The sequence below is a fragment of the Cetorhinus maximus genome, chromosome 5 (genome assembly GCF_964194155.1).
Source record: "Cetorhinus maximus chromosome 5, sCetMax3.hap1.1, whole genome shotgun sequence".
Classification (NCBI taxonomy): Eukaryota; Metazoa; Chordata; class Chondrichthyes; order Lamniformes; family Cetorhinidae; genus Cetorhinus; species Cetorhinus maximus.
Window position 1 is genome coordinate 26,497,801 of NC_135883.1, and position 18,000 is coordinate 26,515,800.

General features: G+C 41.8%; 1 protein-coding gene across 1 annotated transcript in view; it reads left to right on the top strand.

Moving 5' to 3' along the window:
• The window catches only part of rock2a (rho-associated, coiled-coil containing protein kinase 2a), a 233,604-nt gene that overhangs the window by 108,416 nt on the left and 107,188 nt on the right, over positions 1–18,000 (top strand). The window contains exon 7 of the mRNA XM_078541605.1: positions 4,830–4,968. Coding sequence (XP_078397731.1) covers positions 4,830–4,968 — 139 coding nt within the window. The remainder of the gene's footprint in view (positions 1–4,829; positions 4,969–18,000) is intronic.

The following is an 18,000-nucleotide window of genomic DNA, read 5'->3' on the forward strand; positions in this document are numbered from 1 at the left end:
GATGGCTACTATGTCACAATTCCATGTGTCAATCCTCACCCTTAATTCATCCGTTTTACCTGTAATACTCCTGGCATTAAAGTAGAGGCCATCCAACCTTGCCTTACTCCCTTGAAACTTAATGCAGCTGTACTCCCTCTTACTTGATTGTTTTACTGTATTATGGTGTATCCCTATTCTGTTAACATTCTGTGTCTCCTCCCCCTGCCGAATTAGTTTAAACTCCTCCCAACAGCACTAGCAAACCCGCCCGCAAGGATGTTCGTCCCACTCTGGTTCAGATGTAGACCGTCCTGCTTGTACAGGTCCCACGTTGCCCAGAAATGGTCCCAGTGATCCAGGAATCTAAAACCCTCCCTCCTGCACCAACTGTTAAGCCACATATTCACCTGCCCTATTCTCCTATTTCTGTGCTCACAAGCACGTGGCACTGGGAGTATTCCAGAGATTACAACCCGAGAGGTCTTGCTTTTTAGTCTTACTGCCTAACTCCCTGAATTCTTGATGCAAGACCTTATCCTTCTTTCTACCTATGACATTGGTACCAACATGTACCATGACCTCTGCCTTATCACCCTCCCCCTTCAGAATGCCCTGCAGCCATTCAGTGACATCCCGGACCCTGGCACCAGGGAGGCAGCACACCATCCTGGAGCCACGTTGACGGCCACAGTAGTGCCTATCTGTTCCCCTGACTATAGAATCCCCTATTACTATTGCTGTTCCTCCCCTCCTGCACAGACAGGCTGCTTGTGGTACCAGGAGCTTGGCTGTGTCTGCACTCCCTGGAGGAACCAGCCAAAATGGAATACCGATTTGCGAGCGGGAACTACCTGCCTGTTTCTCTTGGACTGCCTAGTGGTCACCCATTCCCTACCTCAAGTCCCTTCAACTGCGGTGTGATCACTCTCTAAACGTGTTATCCACGATGTTCTCAGACTCGGATGCTCCACAGTGTCCTCAGCCGCCGTTCCAGCTCTGAAACCCGAGCTTCCAGGAGCTGCATCTGGGCACACTTCCTGCACACATGCTGGTCCCGCGTCCTGGAAAGGTCCCCGGCTTCCCACATGGAGCACGAGGAGCACACCACGGCTTTGAGCTCTCCTGCCATGACTTATCCCTTTAAGTTAAACCTTTTAAGTCAATTACTGTAGGGCCCTTCTTTCCTGATGTTCGTTACTATAGAATATACAAACTATAAACCGCAAAAAGACCTTGAACTATAAGCGATTAAAGTAGTAAATACTTAGCCGACCTTACCCACTACTTACCAGTCAGTTCTTTCCCTTGTAGCTTCTACTGCTGCTGCAGGGCAAGACCACACTCTGAAGATTTAAGAAGCTGGATAGCAAGGAAAAAATGCAAAGAGCACTTCTTCCCCTCTGCACTGAATTCCCACTGTGCACTAAATTGCCAATACCCACACTCACTCTGGCTGTCTCTCACTCAGGATGAGCTCTCGCCCCTGTTCGTGTGCAAGCACACTGTCGTGTCTCCTAAATTGCCCACCTCTAATGCTGAGGTTATTCGCTCTTGACCTGAAGTCATCACCCTCAGGAATTATTTCTCTATATATACTCTTTTTAAATGTCTTTATCATTTGGAGTGCCTCAATTGGATCACCCCGTAACCTTCTAAACTCAAGGAAATACAAATCAAGTTTACGCAACTTTTTATTTGTTCTTGGCATGCGAGCATAGCTGGCAAGGTTTACATTTATTGCCTGTCCCTAATTGCCCTTGAGAAGGTGGTGGTTGAGCCCATAGTGATTTTAGAGAGGGACGACTCTGTCCATCACTTTGTCGATTGTGAGGGTATGCTGATAGAGTAATTGACTTAATTGGATTTGTTCTAAACTTTGTGAACATGACATACCTGGCCAACTTTGCATATCGTTGGTAGATGCCAGTGTTTCTGTGCCGAAACAGCTTTCCCAGTGGCATGACTACTTCTAGGCTTTCACCATTAAAGCTAGGATTTGGACAGGGCCCCTCGCCTTTGCTGTATCAGTGGTGGGAATGTCAAGAAGGGGCTGAAAATGATCATCCATGTGGTACTTCTGGCTAAAGGTGGTTGGGTAACCCTCCGCCTTCTCTTTTGCATGCACTGCTGAGCTCAACTGTCATTGAGGATGGGGTTGTTCATTGATCTTCCTCCCATTAGTTGTTTAATTGTCCACTGCCATTCCTAACTCAATGAAGTCACAAGTGTAAAGCTTTGACCTGATCTCTAATTTGCCCTGTGTTGATCCAGGGTTGGTGATCTGCCTTGCTGCAGATGGAGGAGTGCGGGATATGGTGGACCAAGAGGTTACAGATTGTGGTGGAATTCAATTCTGCTGCAGCTGATGGTCCACAGTATCTCATAATGCCCAGTTTAGAGAAGCTAGATTTGTTGTATATCTATCCTGTGATTATCTAGCTTCCTCTCAAATCACTCTATCCATACTGTGATTTGTTGATTTTGTTTTTATTAAGTAGTTCCTGTGTTCCGCTCTGACTTGTTCCTATCAATAACCTTCACTCATCATTCAATCCTAGTCATTCTTCTTTAGCTGATTGGTTACAGTCCACATTCATCAGTTTCGTACAGACTGCACATCCTCAATGCTCCCAGTATCCATTCTTCTCGGGAAAAATTTCAAATGCTCGAAATGTGAAATTAAACTAAACATGCTGAAATATATGGCGAGTCATTCAGTATCTTAAAAGAAAAGACAAGTTTTGGCTTTTCAGGTGTGCCCTGTTGCCTTTGGTTTTTATTTCTCTTTCCCGCAAATGAAATATTGAAACACTAAATCTTGTTGCCTTTTGATGAGACTATGGCAATCTTGTTTACTTCAGAGGCAGTTTTTTAATCTTTCAGAAGTGTAGCCAGCAGTTACGATCCCTTCCTTTTAAAGTCCATTGTTCTTCTTTCACCTGTATGTCTTCTTGGCCTCTATTTTTATGGACCTGAAGTGGAATTCCATAAAACGTAGGAGCAGAAGTAGATCATTCTGCCCATCGAGTCTGCTCCACCATTTCATGAGATCATGGCTGATCTGATAATCCTCAACCCCACTTTCCTGCCTTTTCCCCATAGCCATTGATTCCCTTACTGATTAAAAATCTGTCTATTTCAGCCTTGAATATACTTAACGATCCAGCTTCTACAGCCCTCTGCGGCAAAGAGTTCCACAGATTCACTACCCTCTGAGAGAAGAAATTCCTCCTCACCTCTGTTTTAAATGGGCGACCCCTTACTCTGAGATTATGCCCTCTGGTCCTAGACTCTCCCACAAGGGGAAACAACCTTTCAGCATCTACCCTATCAAGCCCCCCTAATGATCTTGTATGTTTCAATAAGGTCGCCTCTCATTCTGCTAAACTCCAATGAGTACAGGCCCAACTTACTCAACCTCTCCTCATAAGAAAATCCCTCCATACCTAGGATCAACCTAGTGAACCTTTTCTAGACTGCCTTCAATGCCAGTACATCTTTCCTTAGATAAGGAGACCAAAACTGTTCACAGTATTCTAGGTCTAACTAGTGCCTTTGTATAGTTTTAGCAAGACTTTCCTATCTTTATACTCCATTCCCTTTGAAATAAAAGTCAACATTTCATTTGCCTTCCCAATTACCAGTTGATCTTGTATGTTAGCTTTTTGGGATTTATACACGAGGACTCCCAAATCCCTCTGTGCTGCAGCCTTCGGCAGCCTTTCTCCATTTAAATAATATTCAGCTCCTCTACTCTTCCTGCCAAAGTGCATAAACTCACATTTTCCCTCATCATGTTCCATCTGCTACTTTTTGCCCACTCATTTAAGCTGTCTGTATCCCTCTGTAGACTCCTTGTGTCATCCCTACCACTTGCCTTCCCACTTTTGTATCATCCTCAAATTTGGCGATAGTATATTCACTTCCCTCATCTAAATCATTAATATATATTCTAAATAATTGAGGCCCCAGTACTGATCCCTGTGGCACTTCACTAGTTACAGGTTGCCACCCTGAAAATGGCCCCCATATCCCAACTCTGTCTTCAATTAGTTAGCCAATCCTCTATCTACTATCCATGCTAATATACCACCCCCAACACCATGGGCTCTTATTAAGTAGCCTTACGTGCGGTACCTTATCAAATGTCTTTTGGAAATCCATATATGTTACATCTACTGTTCCCTTTTATCCTGCTAGTTACCTCCTCAAAGAATTCTAATAAATTTGCCAGGCATGATTTCCCCTTCATGAAGCCATGCTGACTCTGCCTGAATAGATTATGTAATTCTAAATGTGGTGTGCTATTACATCCTTTATAATAGACTAACTTTTTCCCAATGACAGATGTTAAGCACACTGGACTATTGTTTTTGTCTCCCTCCCTTTTTGAATAAGAGTGTTACGTTCCCAGAACTATTCTATTGTTAAAAGTTGTTTCTTTCTCAAAATCCTTCACTATCTATGAAATACAATTCTAACCAAGACAAAAGTATTGCTTTTATGTCTGGGAATCCTCGCCCAGCACACTTATAGTCAAAATACAAGAAAAAAACTATGTTTGTGATTAGTGTGTTAACTCCAGCCGCCAATCTGTCAACTAATCAATAAATCAGTTTCTCTCTGTCATAACGTTACTTGTCGTTTCTTATTTTATAATTGCTACTATGATTGACTGCTATGATCTGACTTCAGAATGCTTAAAAAAAGCATAAACTGAATGTGGACCTTTATGTTGTATGATGAGGATTTCAACATATTGATGGTTTATTCTTGCAGATTAAAGTTGCAACTTTACAACATACAAATGTGTAACACCTGAATCCTTCCTGTATTTTCTTTACCAGGTGATACTCCATTTTATGCGGATTCCCTTGTGGGAACATATAGTAAAATCATGGATCACAAAAATTCGCTCAATTTTCCAGATGATGTTGAAATCTCAAAGCATGCCAAAGACCTCATCTGTGCCTTCTTGACTGACAGGTATTCTTAAAATTTCAATAATATTTCTATTAAATATTAAGTTAACAAGTGTAATATTTAGCGCAAGGTACCAGTTCTAAATTGAAGTTATATATAAACGTAAGGCCTTTAACATAATGATTGACATTTTTCAGGTTGAAACAAATAATGAAAACAAAGATGGTCTGTAATTGTAGATATTGAGCCCCCATTAATTTCCTTGTGAAATGTACAGATCATTTTCTCAAATCTTTTCCTTTTATTGATTGATCACCATGGCTCAGGGATGAGGTGGTGGACCTTTCTATGTTTATTGTCTCTGGTACAAATGCAATTCGTAAACATGAGGAAGGCTTGCAGTAGAGCTGGATAGACTACGTTAAATATCACTTTAACGCAGTGAAAATTTCTTCACAGCACCATGACAAAGTAATGGGTTGTAGTTGACTTTGTGCTCCTTGAGATCTGTAGATTGCACTATTTGTGTAAGTTATAAACAGTTTGTGATGTTTTGGTGAAATTTGGAATTAAATTTAAAGCACTTGTTAGTTAAATATAAACTTAACATTATATCTGTTTGTAAGTCATTGTGAATGTTTATCTGCAGTGTAAGTTTTACTTTCAAGTTGTAATTTTCAATTTGAGCTTGCATCAAGTCAGGAAGGTCATTGCATAATCAGCAATCAAAGCAAAAGTGTTTAGGTTTATTCAACTACTGTAAAGAACGGTCATTTTTGGAAGCCTTCCATGTGCCATTTGCACATAGGCATGGATAAATTCTTGAATATTTACTTTAAAACACCATCACTAACAAATTTATAGCTTACTGAAAAATATTATAGAATTGATTTTCTTAACAACATTAACTTGCACTTATTTAACACTAAAATGTCCTAAGGTGCTTCACAGGAGGATTATCAAACAAAATTTGACACCAGGCCACATAAGGAGATATTAGGACAGATGAAAGAGGGAGGTTTTGAAAAGTGTCTTAAATGAGGGAATAGAGGTTGAGAAGCAGAGAGGTTTAAGGTGGGAATCTCAGAGCTTTGGATCTAGTCAACTGGAGGCATGGCTGCCAATGCTGGGGTGATTTAAAAACTGGGATGCACAAAAGGCCAGTATTGGAGAAGCACAGATGTCTCTGAGGATGCAGAGATAGGGTGGGAGGAATATTGTGGTAGGATTTGAAAACAAGGCTGAGAATTTTTAAATTGAGGAATTACTTAACAGGGAACCAAATCAATCAACAAGCACAGGGGTTATAGGGGAACGGGACTTTGTGAGAGTTAGGATATTGTTACAACCGTGTGGGAAGGGTAAAAATGACTCCCCTATTTCACCACTCCAGGACTGACTGTAGCAGAGTTTTTTGTGAATTTATAACCATTCACATGCTGATTGCGAAGAAACTAGTCTGGCCGGCTTTCTTGAGCTTAAAGCACAAAGGGGTTAGATGTTATTGAGCTAAAAACCAAGTAAAGATATACAGATATTTAGAAAGGTAAACCCATGTCTGAACTTCGCCCCACACGTATGCGCACACGCACACACGCAGAATTACAAGTTATACAGTAGGAAGTTACTTTCTGGCGGAATTAACATTCAATGCTAAATGGTTAAAAAAAATAGAGTTAACCGTTTGGGAGTCCTTTGCTGGTAGCTATGGCTGAAGTGGAATTTTTCCGTGGTGGTCTTGAAAGTTCAGTGGAGTTGAAGCCCATGTAAACTTCAATTTCTGGATACAGCCCCTTTTTTTTAAACATAATCCACCTTTTCCAAAAGTTGATGATTTCGGTACCTGATGTTCTTTTCGTTTGAAAATTCTCTATCTCTCTCTGCTGGATTTCAAACTGTAATAGATATAGGGCCTTGAACTTGGGAAAGAAGGTAGAGAGATCGTTACTGCTCCATTGGCAGCTGTCTTCTAGACTTTCGCTTGGGGGTTGTAATAAAGGACATCCAAAAATGGTTATTCTAGTCACATGACCTCTCACCCCATAATGATTTCAGAAGGCAATTGATTTGCTCACATCTGGGCAGACCGTGGCTGTTGTTGTACGGCCGAGACGTTCAGACTCTGTAATGTCCTAGCCTTTAACTCTTGAATAATCCATCATCCATCTTGATGTGATAGGAAGAACACCTTCCATATACCCATTGTCCCAGTAGACTTTCCAGTGCTGCTCGAGAGGCAGTTTTATAGAGATGCAAATGGTAAGGCCCAGTACAGTTCCTGTAAACCTGTTGAAGTAGTTCTTGACATCAGCAGTTGTGAAATTCCATAGGAGGTTGTCTTAACTGTAATTCACTTTGGAACCTTCCAGAAACTGGTCAACTTGTAACCAGACGTCAAGTGACTTGTAGCAACCATCTTAAGTCAGTGTCTTTGCTTGCTTTTTTTTTTAAGTCCTTTTTAAAGCAGTTCAATTTACGTTTGACCAGTCAATGAAATTAAAGATTAATATGTTAATGTTAATATTGCACACGTCACATCATTGTGGCAATATGAGTAGTGCAGTTTTTGCATGAACTTAAGTTTATGAAGGATGGTAGATGAGAGGCTGGCCAGGAGTCGGTTGGAATTACCAAGCCTAAAGGTAACAAAGGCATGGATGATGGCTTCAGCAGCAGATGGCCTGAGGCAGGCCAGAATCAGGTGATGTTACGGAGGTTGAAATAGTTTGTTTTAGTGATGCTGCTGATATGTGGCCAGAAGCCCATGTCAGGGCCAGATTTGACGTTAAACCTTCATACTGCATGGTTTAGCCTCAGATATTTGTTGGGGGAGAGAGATGGAATCGGCTAGGGAATGGAGTTTGGAGCAGGAACCAAAAGCAATGACTTCAGTTCCCAATATTTAGTTGGAGGAAACTTCTGCTCATCCAGTACTGGATGTTGGACAAGCAGTTAGACAATTTCGAGATGATGGAGGTGGTGGTGAGAGAGAGCTGAGTGTCATCAGCATGCAATGGGACCTGTTGAAATGGGCTATAATTTCTAGCAATTTTTATTCAAAATATATTTAAACACTCAAAGCCTAAGCAAACTTCTAAAGGAGCAGTATTTTGTCAAATCCTTTTAAATGTTTCCAAATGTGGTGGGGTAATATTTTATAGAACTTCATTTTAAAATAAGATTTCAGCAGCAAAAAAGAATGTATTGCTAGATTTTAACTTTTTTCAGGAGCATCTGGAGGGATCAGGGATCTTATTAAGCCTTTAAAAATCTTGTTTTTGCTATATTTTGTCAGTTCTAAACAAATTCCTATGGTGGCGGTCTAGTGTTGACTGAAGTCTACATTGTAAACAGTACTTAACTTTCTCCTAACATTTTCACATAATATGAATGGTAAAGGTTTATAGCAGTAGTATTCACAAGAAAAATAGAGTGCGCCAATCAGGATATTGGAAAATTTTAATTGGGCCACAAGTAGAATTTTAAAAATTACTTAGATCCATTGTGATTTTTTTTCTTACAAGAATTTTGAAAATTACTTATAGGTTCATTGCAATTTATTTCTTTAAAGCTATCTTGGTTTATAAAACATTAACACATTAGTAACTATACAGTACCCCATATGTGATATGACCAAGGTTTGACATACATTGAACTTCTCTACTTCTCCTTATACATTGCACCCTTGACACCTGACTGATTGTGGCAGTTCATTTTTTAACTTGCAGCAACGAATGATAATCTTTATAACCTTTATGTTAATTACTTATTCACTCTCTCTCACTCTCTCTCACTCTCTCTCACTCTCTCTCACTCTCTCTCACTCTCTCTCACTCTCTCTCACTCTCTCTCACTCTCTCACTCTCTCACACTCTCACACACTCTCTCTCTCTCTCATACTCTCTCTCACACTCTCACACTCTCTCACACTCACACTCTCTCTCTCTCTCACTCTCACTCTCACTCTCTCTCACTCTCACTCTCTCTCTCACTCATTTAATTACTTTACAGCTACCCTTCATTTAGCACTCCTAATGTGTTTCTAAAAATCAGGATGCTAAATGAAAACGTGGTAAACAAAAACTACTTTCTCATAAGAAACCATGTAATACGGGTGGGTTACATGCCCGACTCTTTGCCTTGAACCTAAGTGTCCCAAAAATCCCCTTACTAATACTTTCTACTTAACTCCCACACCGTTGCCTCTGTGGCCCTCCCACTCTTTGCCATAGCCCTCTGGTTTACCCCCCAATATGCCTCCTTTCTGCTTGTTGCCTGTCCTTCTTGCCCTTGCCAAACCAACCCCCTATCCCCCACTTCCCTCTCCTGAACTCTCTGAGCAAGGGCCCGAGGGAGGAAGCAAGCAAGAGGGTGAGAGATGCTTTGAGTGGGAGGGTCAGGGAGGAAACTGAGAGAGGTGGCAAGCGGGATGGTTGGTAAGCAGGCCTCAGGAAGGGCAAGTGACCCATGGACTGCATAGTGGATACCGCAGGTTTATAGTCATCACAGTAAATAAAGTCCATTTATGAGCTCATTTCTACTGTTGTCTTAAATCAAATAATCACTGGTAGTCTTTTAAAAATCAAACAGCTCATAAAGTCACATTACATTTCTGTTTTAAATTGAAAGCAAGTGGACTGTCTCCCCTTTCCCTACTTCCTTTTCAGAATTATATTGTGATGGAGGGTTAATAGTTGAAGCTTTCTCATCCTCTGCTGCACAAGTGAAACAACTTGACAGCCTGCTGCAGCTGGTAGTTTTGCTTCCACTGGGGAGTGATAAATTTCTATATCTTTATGGGATTAATTTAATTTTTGAGAGCAATGTTAGTTGGATGCATCTTGTCAGAGGAAGTTTGGTTCTTCTGCAAGCTTTTGCATAATTGCTTTCAGATGTAAAACTGTTCAGGCAGTGTACAGGGAGTTCTATGCTGCGAATTATCAAGCCATATCTGAACATTGGTGCACTTATTTCTGATTTTGGGTCTGAAAAAGTAATTTTGTGCAGAGGTCCTTTGCTTTGATGGGTACCAGAACTAAGTAACCTTTTTCCCCAGAAAAGAACATATTTAAACAAGAACCAATGTGTGAACTATCCTGGTCGGTCTTGTTATAGTTATAATTCACTCGTAAGCTGTATAATGTTACTGATCCTTGTGTAAAACATTCTGCCAATGACATTCTGATTAGAAAGTCAACAGTATAGATCCTGCAGGAATTAAATGGCTACCTCTTTTATGATAATTTGTAAAATAAGATTTCCTTTGTTTTTCAGTTTTCATGTGTTGTTTGTGGAGTTGTCCTGATAACTATACAAAAAAAAAGTGACATCTAATAACACATAATAAAATGTCCCAAGGTGCTTCACAGAAGCATTATAAAACAAAGTATGACAGCAAGCCATATAAGGAGAAACTAGGCCTTATGAACAAAAGCTTGGCCAACTAGGTAGGTTTTAAGAGAGTGAGTTAAAGGAGGAAAGGAAGATAGTGAGCTGGAGATGTTTAGGGAGGGAAATCCAGAGCTTGAGTCTAGGCAACTGAAGACATGGCTGCCAATGGTGGAGCAATTATGATTGGAAATGCACAAGAGGTCAGAATTAGAGGAGTGCAGATATCTCGAAGGGTTGTTGGATTTGGAAAATATTACAGTGATGGGGGTGGGTTGGGAGGGTGGGGGAGCGGGAAGACCATGGAGGGATTTGAAAACAAGGATGAGAATTTGAAATAAAGATATTGCTTGACTGGGAGCCAATGTAGATCAGGGGTGAAAAAATAATGAGACTTGCTGCGAGTTAAGACGTGGATTGTGGATGACGTCAAGTTTACGGAGGACAGAAAGTGGGAGACTAGCCAGGCAGGGATGTGTTGGAATTGTCGAGTCTCGAGGTAACAAAGGCATGGCTGAGGGTTTCAGCAGCATATGAACTGATATTGGGCGCAGTCGAGAGCAATCTCAGAGGTGGAAATAATCGGTTTTGGTGATGGCACGAATTCGAGGTCAGAAACTCACCTCAGGGTCAAATATGACACTAAAGTTTCGAACAAATTAACCTCAGAATGTTGCCAGGGAGAGGGCCGGAGTTGGTCATTCAGGAAGGAAGTTTGAAGAGAGAACCAAATACAATGGCTTCAGCCTTCTCAATACTTAATTGTCAGAAATTTCTCCTCATCCAACACTGGATGTCATATTAGCAGTCTGATAATTTAGCATCAGTGGAGGCATTGAAAGAGTTGGTGGTGAGTTAGAGCTGGGTGTTGTCAGCATACGTATGAAAACTAGTGCCATGCCTTCGGATGATGTGCCAAGGGATAGCATGGGGATCAGAAATGGGAGGGGCCAAAGATTGATGCTTGAGGGACATCAGAGTAAATTGTGCAGGAACAGAAAGAGAAGCCATTGCATGTGATTCTCTGGCTACAATTAGATGAATAAGAATGGAACCACGTGAGAGCAGACTCACACAGCTGGATGACAATGGAGAAGCGTTGGAGGAAGATGGTGTGGTCATTTGTATCAAAGGCTGCAGATGGGTCAACAAGGAGGGAAGGTTTACATTTGTCGTAGTCACATCGGATGTAATTTGTGACTTTGGTAAGAGCTGCTTTGGGACTGTGGCAGGGCGGCAACCTCATTGGAAGGATTCAAACATGGAGTTCCAGGAAAGATGCAAACGGATTTGGGAGGTCATAGCACGTTCAAGGACTTTTGCAAGCTACAATATCTTCTTCATTATCAACCACACAACCAATCTTTGTATCATCTGCAAACTCCTTAACCATACTTCATATGTATTAGGGGAGGCAGTGGTGTGGTGGTATTGTCACTGGATTAGTAATCAAGAGACCCAGGGTAATGCTTTACAGACCCGGGTTTGAATACCAACACGGCAGATGGTGAAGTTTGAATTCAATAAAAATCTAGAATTAAAGTCTATTGATGACCGTGAAACCATTGTTGATTATCATTAAAAACCCACCTGGTTCACTCAGGTCCTTCAGTGAAGTCTCATGGCCTCAGGTCAAACATGGAGAAGGAAACCTCCAACTGATTACCACCGCCCACCCCCCAAACCACCTGATGAATCAGTACTCCTTCCTGTTGAACACCACTTGGAGGAGGCACCGAGGATGGCAAGGGTGCAGAATGCACTCTGGGTGGGGGGCTTCAACGTCCATCACCAAGAGTGGCTCGGTAGCACCATGACAGACTGAGCTGGATGAGTCCTAAAGGACGTAGCTGCTAGACTGGGCCTGTGGCAGGTGGTGAGGGAACCAACAAGAGGGAAAAACATACTTGACCTCATCCTCACCGACCTGCCTGCTGCAGATGCATCTGTCCGTGACGATATCGGTAGGATTGACCACTGCACAGTCCTTCAGGAGACACAGCCCTGTGTTCACATTGAGGATGCGCTCCATTGTGTTGTGTGGTACTACCATCATGCTAAATGGGATAGATTTCGAACAGATCTAGCAATTCAAGACTGGGCAACTGTGAGGCGCTATGAACCATCAGCAGCAGCAGGATTGTGCTCAACCATAATCTGAAACCTCATGGCCTAGCACATACCCTACCATTACCAGCAAGCCAGGGGATCAACCCTGGTTTAATGAAGAGTGCAGGAGGACGTACCATGAGCAGCACCAGATGATCTAAAAATGTGGTGTCAAACTGGTGAAGCTACAACACAGGACTACTTGTGTGCCAAACAACATAAGCAGCAAGTGATAGAGCTACGCATTTCTACAATCAACAAATCAGATCTAAGCTCTGCAGTCCTGCCACATCCAGTCGTGAATGGTAGTGGACAATTAAACAACTCACTGGAGGAGGAGACCCCACAAATATCCCCATCCTTAAAGAGGGGGAAACCCAGCACATCAATGCAAAATAAAAGACCAAAGTACTTGCAACAGTCTTCAGCCAGAGCTGCCGAGTGTATGATCCATTTCAGTCTCCTCCGGAGGTCCCCAGCATCACAGATGCCAGTCTTCAGCCAATTCGATTCACTCCATGAGATATCAAGAACCAGCTGAAGGCAGTGGATACTGCAAAGGCTATGGGCCCTGCAAATATTCCAGCAATAGTATTGAGAACTTGTGCTCCAGAGCTTGCCGTGCCCCTAGCCAAGCTGTTACAGTACAGCTACAACACTGGTATCTACCCGGCAATGTGGAAAATTGTCCAGGCATATCCTGCACACAAAAAAACAGGACAAATCCAACCCAATCAATTACTGTTCCATTGGCCATCATCAGTAAAGTGACGGAAGGGGTCATCGACTGCACTATCAAGCGGCACTTGCTTAGCAATAACCTGGTCGCTGGTGCTCACTTTGAGTTCTGCCAGGGTCACTTAGCTCCTGACCTCATTACAGCCTTGGTTCAATCATGGACAAAAGAGCTGAACTCCAGTGGTGAGTTGAGAATGACTGCCCTATACATCAAACCAGCATTTGACTGAGTGTGGCATCACGGAGCCCTAGCAAAACTGGATTCAATGGGAAACAGGAGGAAAACTCTCTGCTGGTTGGAGTCATACCCATCACAAAAGAAGATGGTTGTGGTTGTTGGAGGTCAATCATCTCAGTTCCAGGACAACACTGCAGGAGTTCCTCAGGGTGGTGTCCTCAGCCCAACCATCTTCAACTGCTTCATTAATGACCTTCCTTCCTTCATAAGACCAGAAATGGGAATGTTCGCTGATGATTGTACAATGTTCACCATTTGCAACTCCTCGGGTACCAAAGAGGCCCATGTCCAAATGCAGCAAGACCTGAACAATATCCAGGCTTGGGCTGACAAGTGACAAGTAACATTCACACCACACAAGTGCCAGGCAATGACCATCTCCAACAAGAGATAATCTGACCAATGCCACTTGGCAGTCAATGGCATTACCATCGCTGAATCCTCCTCCAGCAACATCCTGGGAGTTACCATTGACCAGAAAGTGAACTGGACTAGCCATATAAATCCTGTGGCTACAAGAGCAGGTCACAGGCTAGAAATCCTGTGGCGAGTAACTCACCACCTTACTCCCCAAAGCCTGTCCACCATCTGCAAGGCACAAGTCAGAAGTCAGGAGTGTGATGGAATACGCTCCATTTGCCTGGATGAGTGCAGCTCCAACAATACTCAAGAAGCTGGACACCATCCAGGATAAAGCAGCCTTCTTGATTGGCATTCCTTCCACAAACACTCTCTTTCCACCACCAATGTACAGTGGCAGCGGTGTGTGTACTATCTACAAGGTGCACTGCAGAAACTCATCAAGCCTCCTTAGACAGTACCTTCCAAACCCACGGCCTCTACCATCTAGAAGGACAAGGACAGCAGACACATGGGAACACCACCATCCAGAAGTGCCCCTCCAAGCCACTCACTATCTTGACTTAGAACTATTTCGCCATTCCTTCACTGTTGCTGGGTCAAAACCCTGGAACTCCCTCCCTAACAGCACTGTGGATGTGCCTACACCACATGGACCGCAGCGGTTCAAGAAGAAAGCTCACCACCACCTTGTGGGCAGCTAAGGATGGTCAATAAATGCTGACATAGCCAGTAACGCCCACATCTCCTGAACAAATATAAAAAAAAGTCTAAATCATTGATCTATATCACAACTAGCAAGGGACCAAGTACCAAGCCTTGATGAACCCCATTGAAAATAACCTCCCAGTCTCAAAAGCACCCATTGAATGTTACTCTTTGCTTCCTGCCTCTGAACCAATTTTGGGATCGACTTGCTACTTTGCCTTGCGTTCCTTGGGCTAACCTACAGGTTAGCTATTGGATCTCTTCTTGTGACTGTTTGTGCAGTTCAGTATTTTGGTAACTTTTGTCTCATTGTCTGAAGTTTCAGTAGTCTACAGGGAATGGCTTGGCTGGTGCTGAAGTACTTTTTTGGTAGTTTAAGCTCATGCAGAAATCAGTTGTTTCCAGGCATTGTGGTCTGGGAGGCTTTTCTCTTGGAATTGAATAGGACCAAGAATGAAATGGGGCCACACAGAGCAAGCTGTCAGATGAGGGAGGAGGGGGAGAAGGACTGTCATTAAAGGCCATATCCAGAGAGGGTCTTGAGGTCGCAATTCTCTTAATTGAACTTCAGCAACTACCAATGCTTGAAATGTCTGCATTTAACTTATGAGGTTGTGACTGAAATCTGCCACCTGCTGCAGCTACAGCTCTAACCTCATAACAAAGCAAGGATCACATTGCCTGTGGCTATTAAGCTGACTCTGATTCTGAATTTGTATGCGCTTAGCTCCATCAAGGCTACTGCTAGAGATATAAGCAACATTTCACGGTTTGCGATACACTGCTATGTAAGGGAGGCATATATCCTCAGCGAAAAGTACGGGAGTGGATGATCCATCTCAGCCTCTCCCTGATTTGCCCAGCACCACTGAAGCCAGTCTTCAGCCAAGTTGATTGATTCCACCCGACATCAGAAAGCAGCTGAAGGCCCTGGATAAAGCAAAGACTGTGGGCCCTGATAACATTCCAGCTGAGGACCTGTTCCCAAACTAACTGTTCCAGTAGAGCTACAATACCGGCATCTGCCTGACAATGTGGAAAATGGCTCGTGTTTGTCCTGTTCATAAAAAGCAGGACAAATCCAATCTGGCTAATTACCACCACATCAGTCTACTCTCAATGATAAGGAAAGTGATGCAAAGTGTCTTTGATCGGGCTACTAAGCAGCACTTACTCGGCAGTAACCTGCTTTTCGAAATTCAGTAAGGTTTCCGCCAGTATCACTTGGCACCTGACCTTATTATCAGCTTGGTCCAAGCATGCATGAAAGAGCTGAACTTGAGGTGAGAATGACTGCCCTTGACGTTAAGACAGCATTTGATCGAGTGTGGCATTGAGGAGCGTTTTTCAATGTAATTGGTCTGTGTGAAATGAAATACAAGAACCAGAATTTAACTGAAGTCAGCTTTGAGATATTGACTTGAGTTAAAATGAACCATTTTTAAAAAATGTTCTGACTTTTTTTGCATAAATGTAGTGGAGTGCTAACTGAATATTTGTTCTGAAGGTATAATAAATGTTGGACAAATACAAAGGATGTAATTACTATAAAATGCCAAAGTTTATATGACTACATATACCGTTTTTTAATATGCCATGACTTCTTTAGTTTAATAGGGTTGCTCTCATTTTGATCCATTTCTTTCCCCCCCCAATCATGCAGATTTGTAAAATGCATTTCAGAAGATTAGTGCCATTCAAACTATTTATTTTACAAATACAAATTTGGTTATCACTTCTATTGGGGGAAAGGAATGGGAGGAAGAGGTTTAAGTCTATTGTGTTTTCAAATAGTGGGGAAATGCAACTTCTTTGTTTCTGAAAACACAAAATGATGCTTGTATTGGAAGGAATAATGCAAAGTTGCTTTTTGCTGAAGATATTTGCCTATGTGCTATGATGGCCCAGAATTTGCTGTTAATGGTGTGTGGACAACGCACATCATTATTAATTGTTACTTGGCCCGCAACTTGCAGCAAGGAAGAGAAACCATGATAATTATGACCTGCCACAAGCTGTTGTTGGAGATTTTAAAAATGTTAAATTTCATCAAAAAAAAATTTTTTTTCTGGCTCTCTTTCAATTTAGCTACCAAAGATGTGCTCTCTTCTACATTGTGGAGACCAAACGTAGATTGAGTGATTGCTTTGCAGAACACCTCCATTCAATCCACAAACATGACCCTGTGTTTCTGGTCACCTGTTGTTTTAATTCTCTGCTCCCTCCCATTATGATCTCTATGCCCTCAGCCTCCTACCATGTTCCAGTGAAACTCAACAGAAGCTGAAGGAACAGCTTTTTGTTAAGATGTTTTACAGCCTCCCGGACTTAACGTTATTTCAGCACTTTGATGAAACTTTCACTCTGTTTCTCTCTACAAAGATGCTGCCTAACCTGCTGAGTATTTCCAGCATTTTCTATTTTTATTCCTTTCCTTCTCTTTCTGTATCTGATTTGACATTGAATTTACCCCTCTTTTAAGTCTGTTTATTTTTCAATCCTTAAATCTCATTGGTTAAGGAGACATATTGTCTCTCTCATCATTGACCGAGGTCCCAGATGTTCTGTTATCAGCTTATACTTGCAGCAACTCTGGGGAAAAATTGTTTGAGGGTGCAGGAAAATGTTTAACTAACTGGGCATGCTGTGTGATGTCCTGTTCTGGACTGTTAGCATTAACCTTATGAAAAGGCAACTAACTTCACTCAGTGATTAGAATTTATCACTACATGCTATACTCCTGAACCATAAGTACCTGTTTTTATCCCTGGCTTATTATGAGTCAGTAAATCTCAACCTGGCTAGAGATAAGGGCGCTGTAATTTCAGCTGGGGAAGAGAAAATTTACCTGGGAATTCTGTCACTAATTATTGTCCAATGATTCATATTTATGTGTTCATCTGCATATATTAGACAAGAACATGATAATTTGAACTGTATTATGTGTTCCCTGATGGTCAGGTTACCCGCTATCTGAGTTTACAGTGGAAGTAGTTGCTTGGGAAAAGTATCTCCCTTGCTGCTCTAATGCACCGAGGAAAAAAAAGCCTTTTTACGGGTGATAGAAAATGCATTTTGCAGTATATTAAGCAGGATCTGCATTATTAATGTTGTATACATAAGAAAATCAACAAGTTAGAAAGAATAGCATTTACACAATGTTAAATAGTTAATTTGCAAGTGTCACATTCTGAAATAGCATGCAAGTAAAAAATTTGTTAATATTTGAGGAGGAGAAATAAACTTTAGAGTTAGTGTGCAATTCCGAGATCGATTTTGAGAAAAATCTCAGGAGCGCTTTTACCACGTGCGGGTAGTTTCCTGTTTATACTGAATTTAGGACTGGAAATATTTGAAACAGCTGCTCATGTTACATCTACAAGTTGGCAATTCAGATTTTAATCCCATGGGGCTGAATAAATTCCAGCTGATTTTCCTGTAATTCTACATTTTAAAATGTAATGCAGCCTATTTCTTCTTTCTTATAAGAGCATTTTATAGCTAATTATCTAAGACTGGAACTGTTTTGATTGTCTACATAAATTCTCAATTTA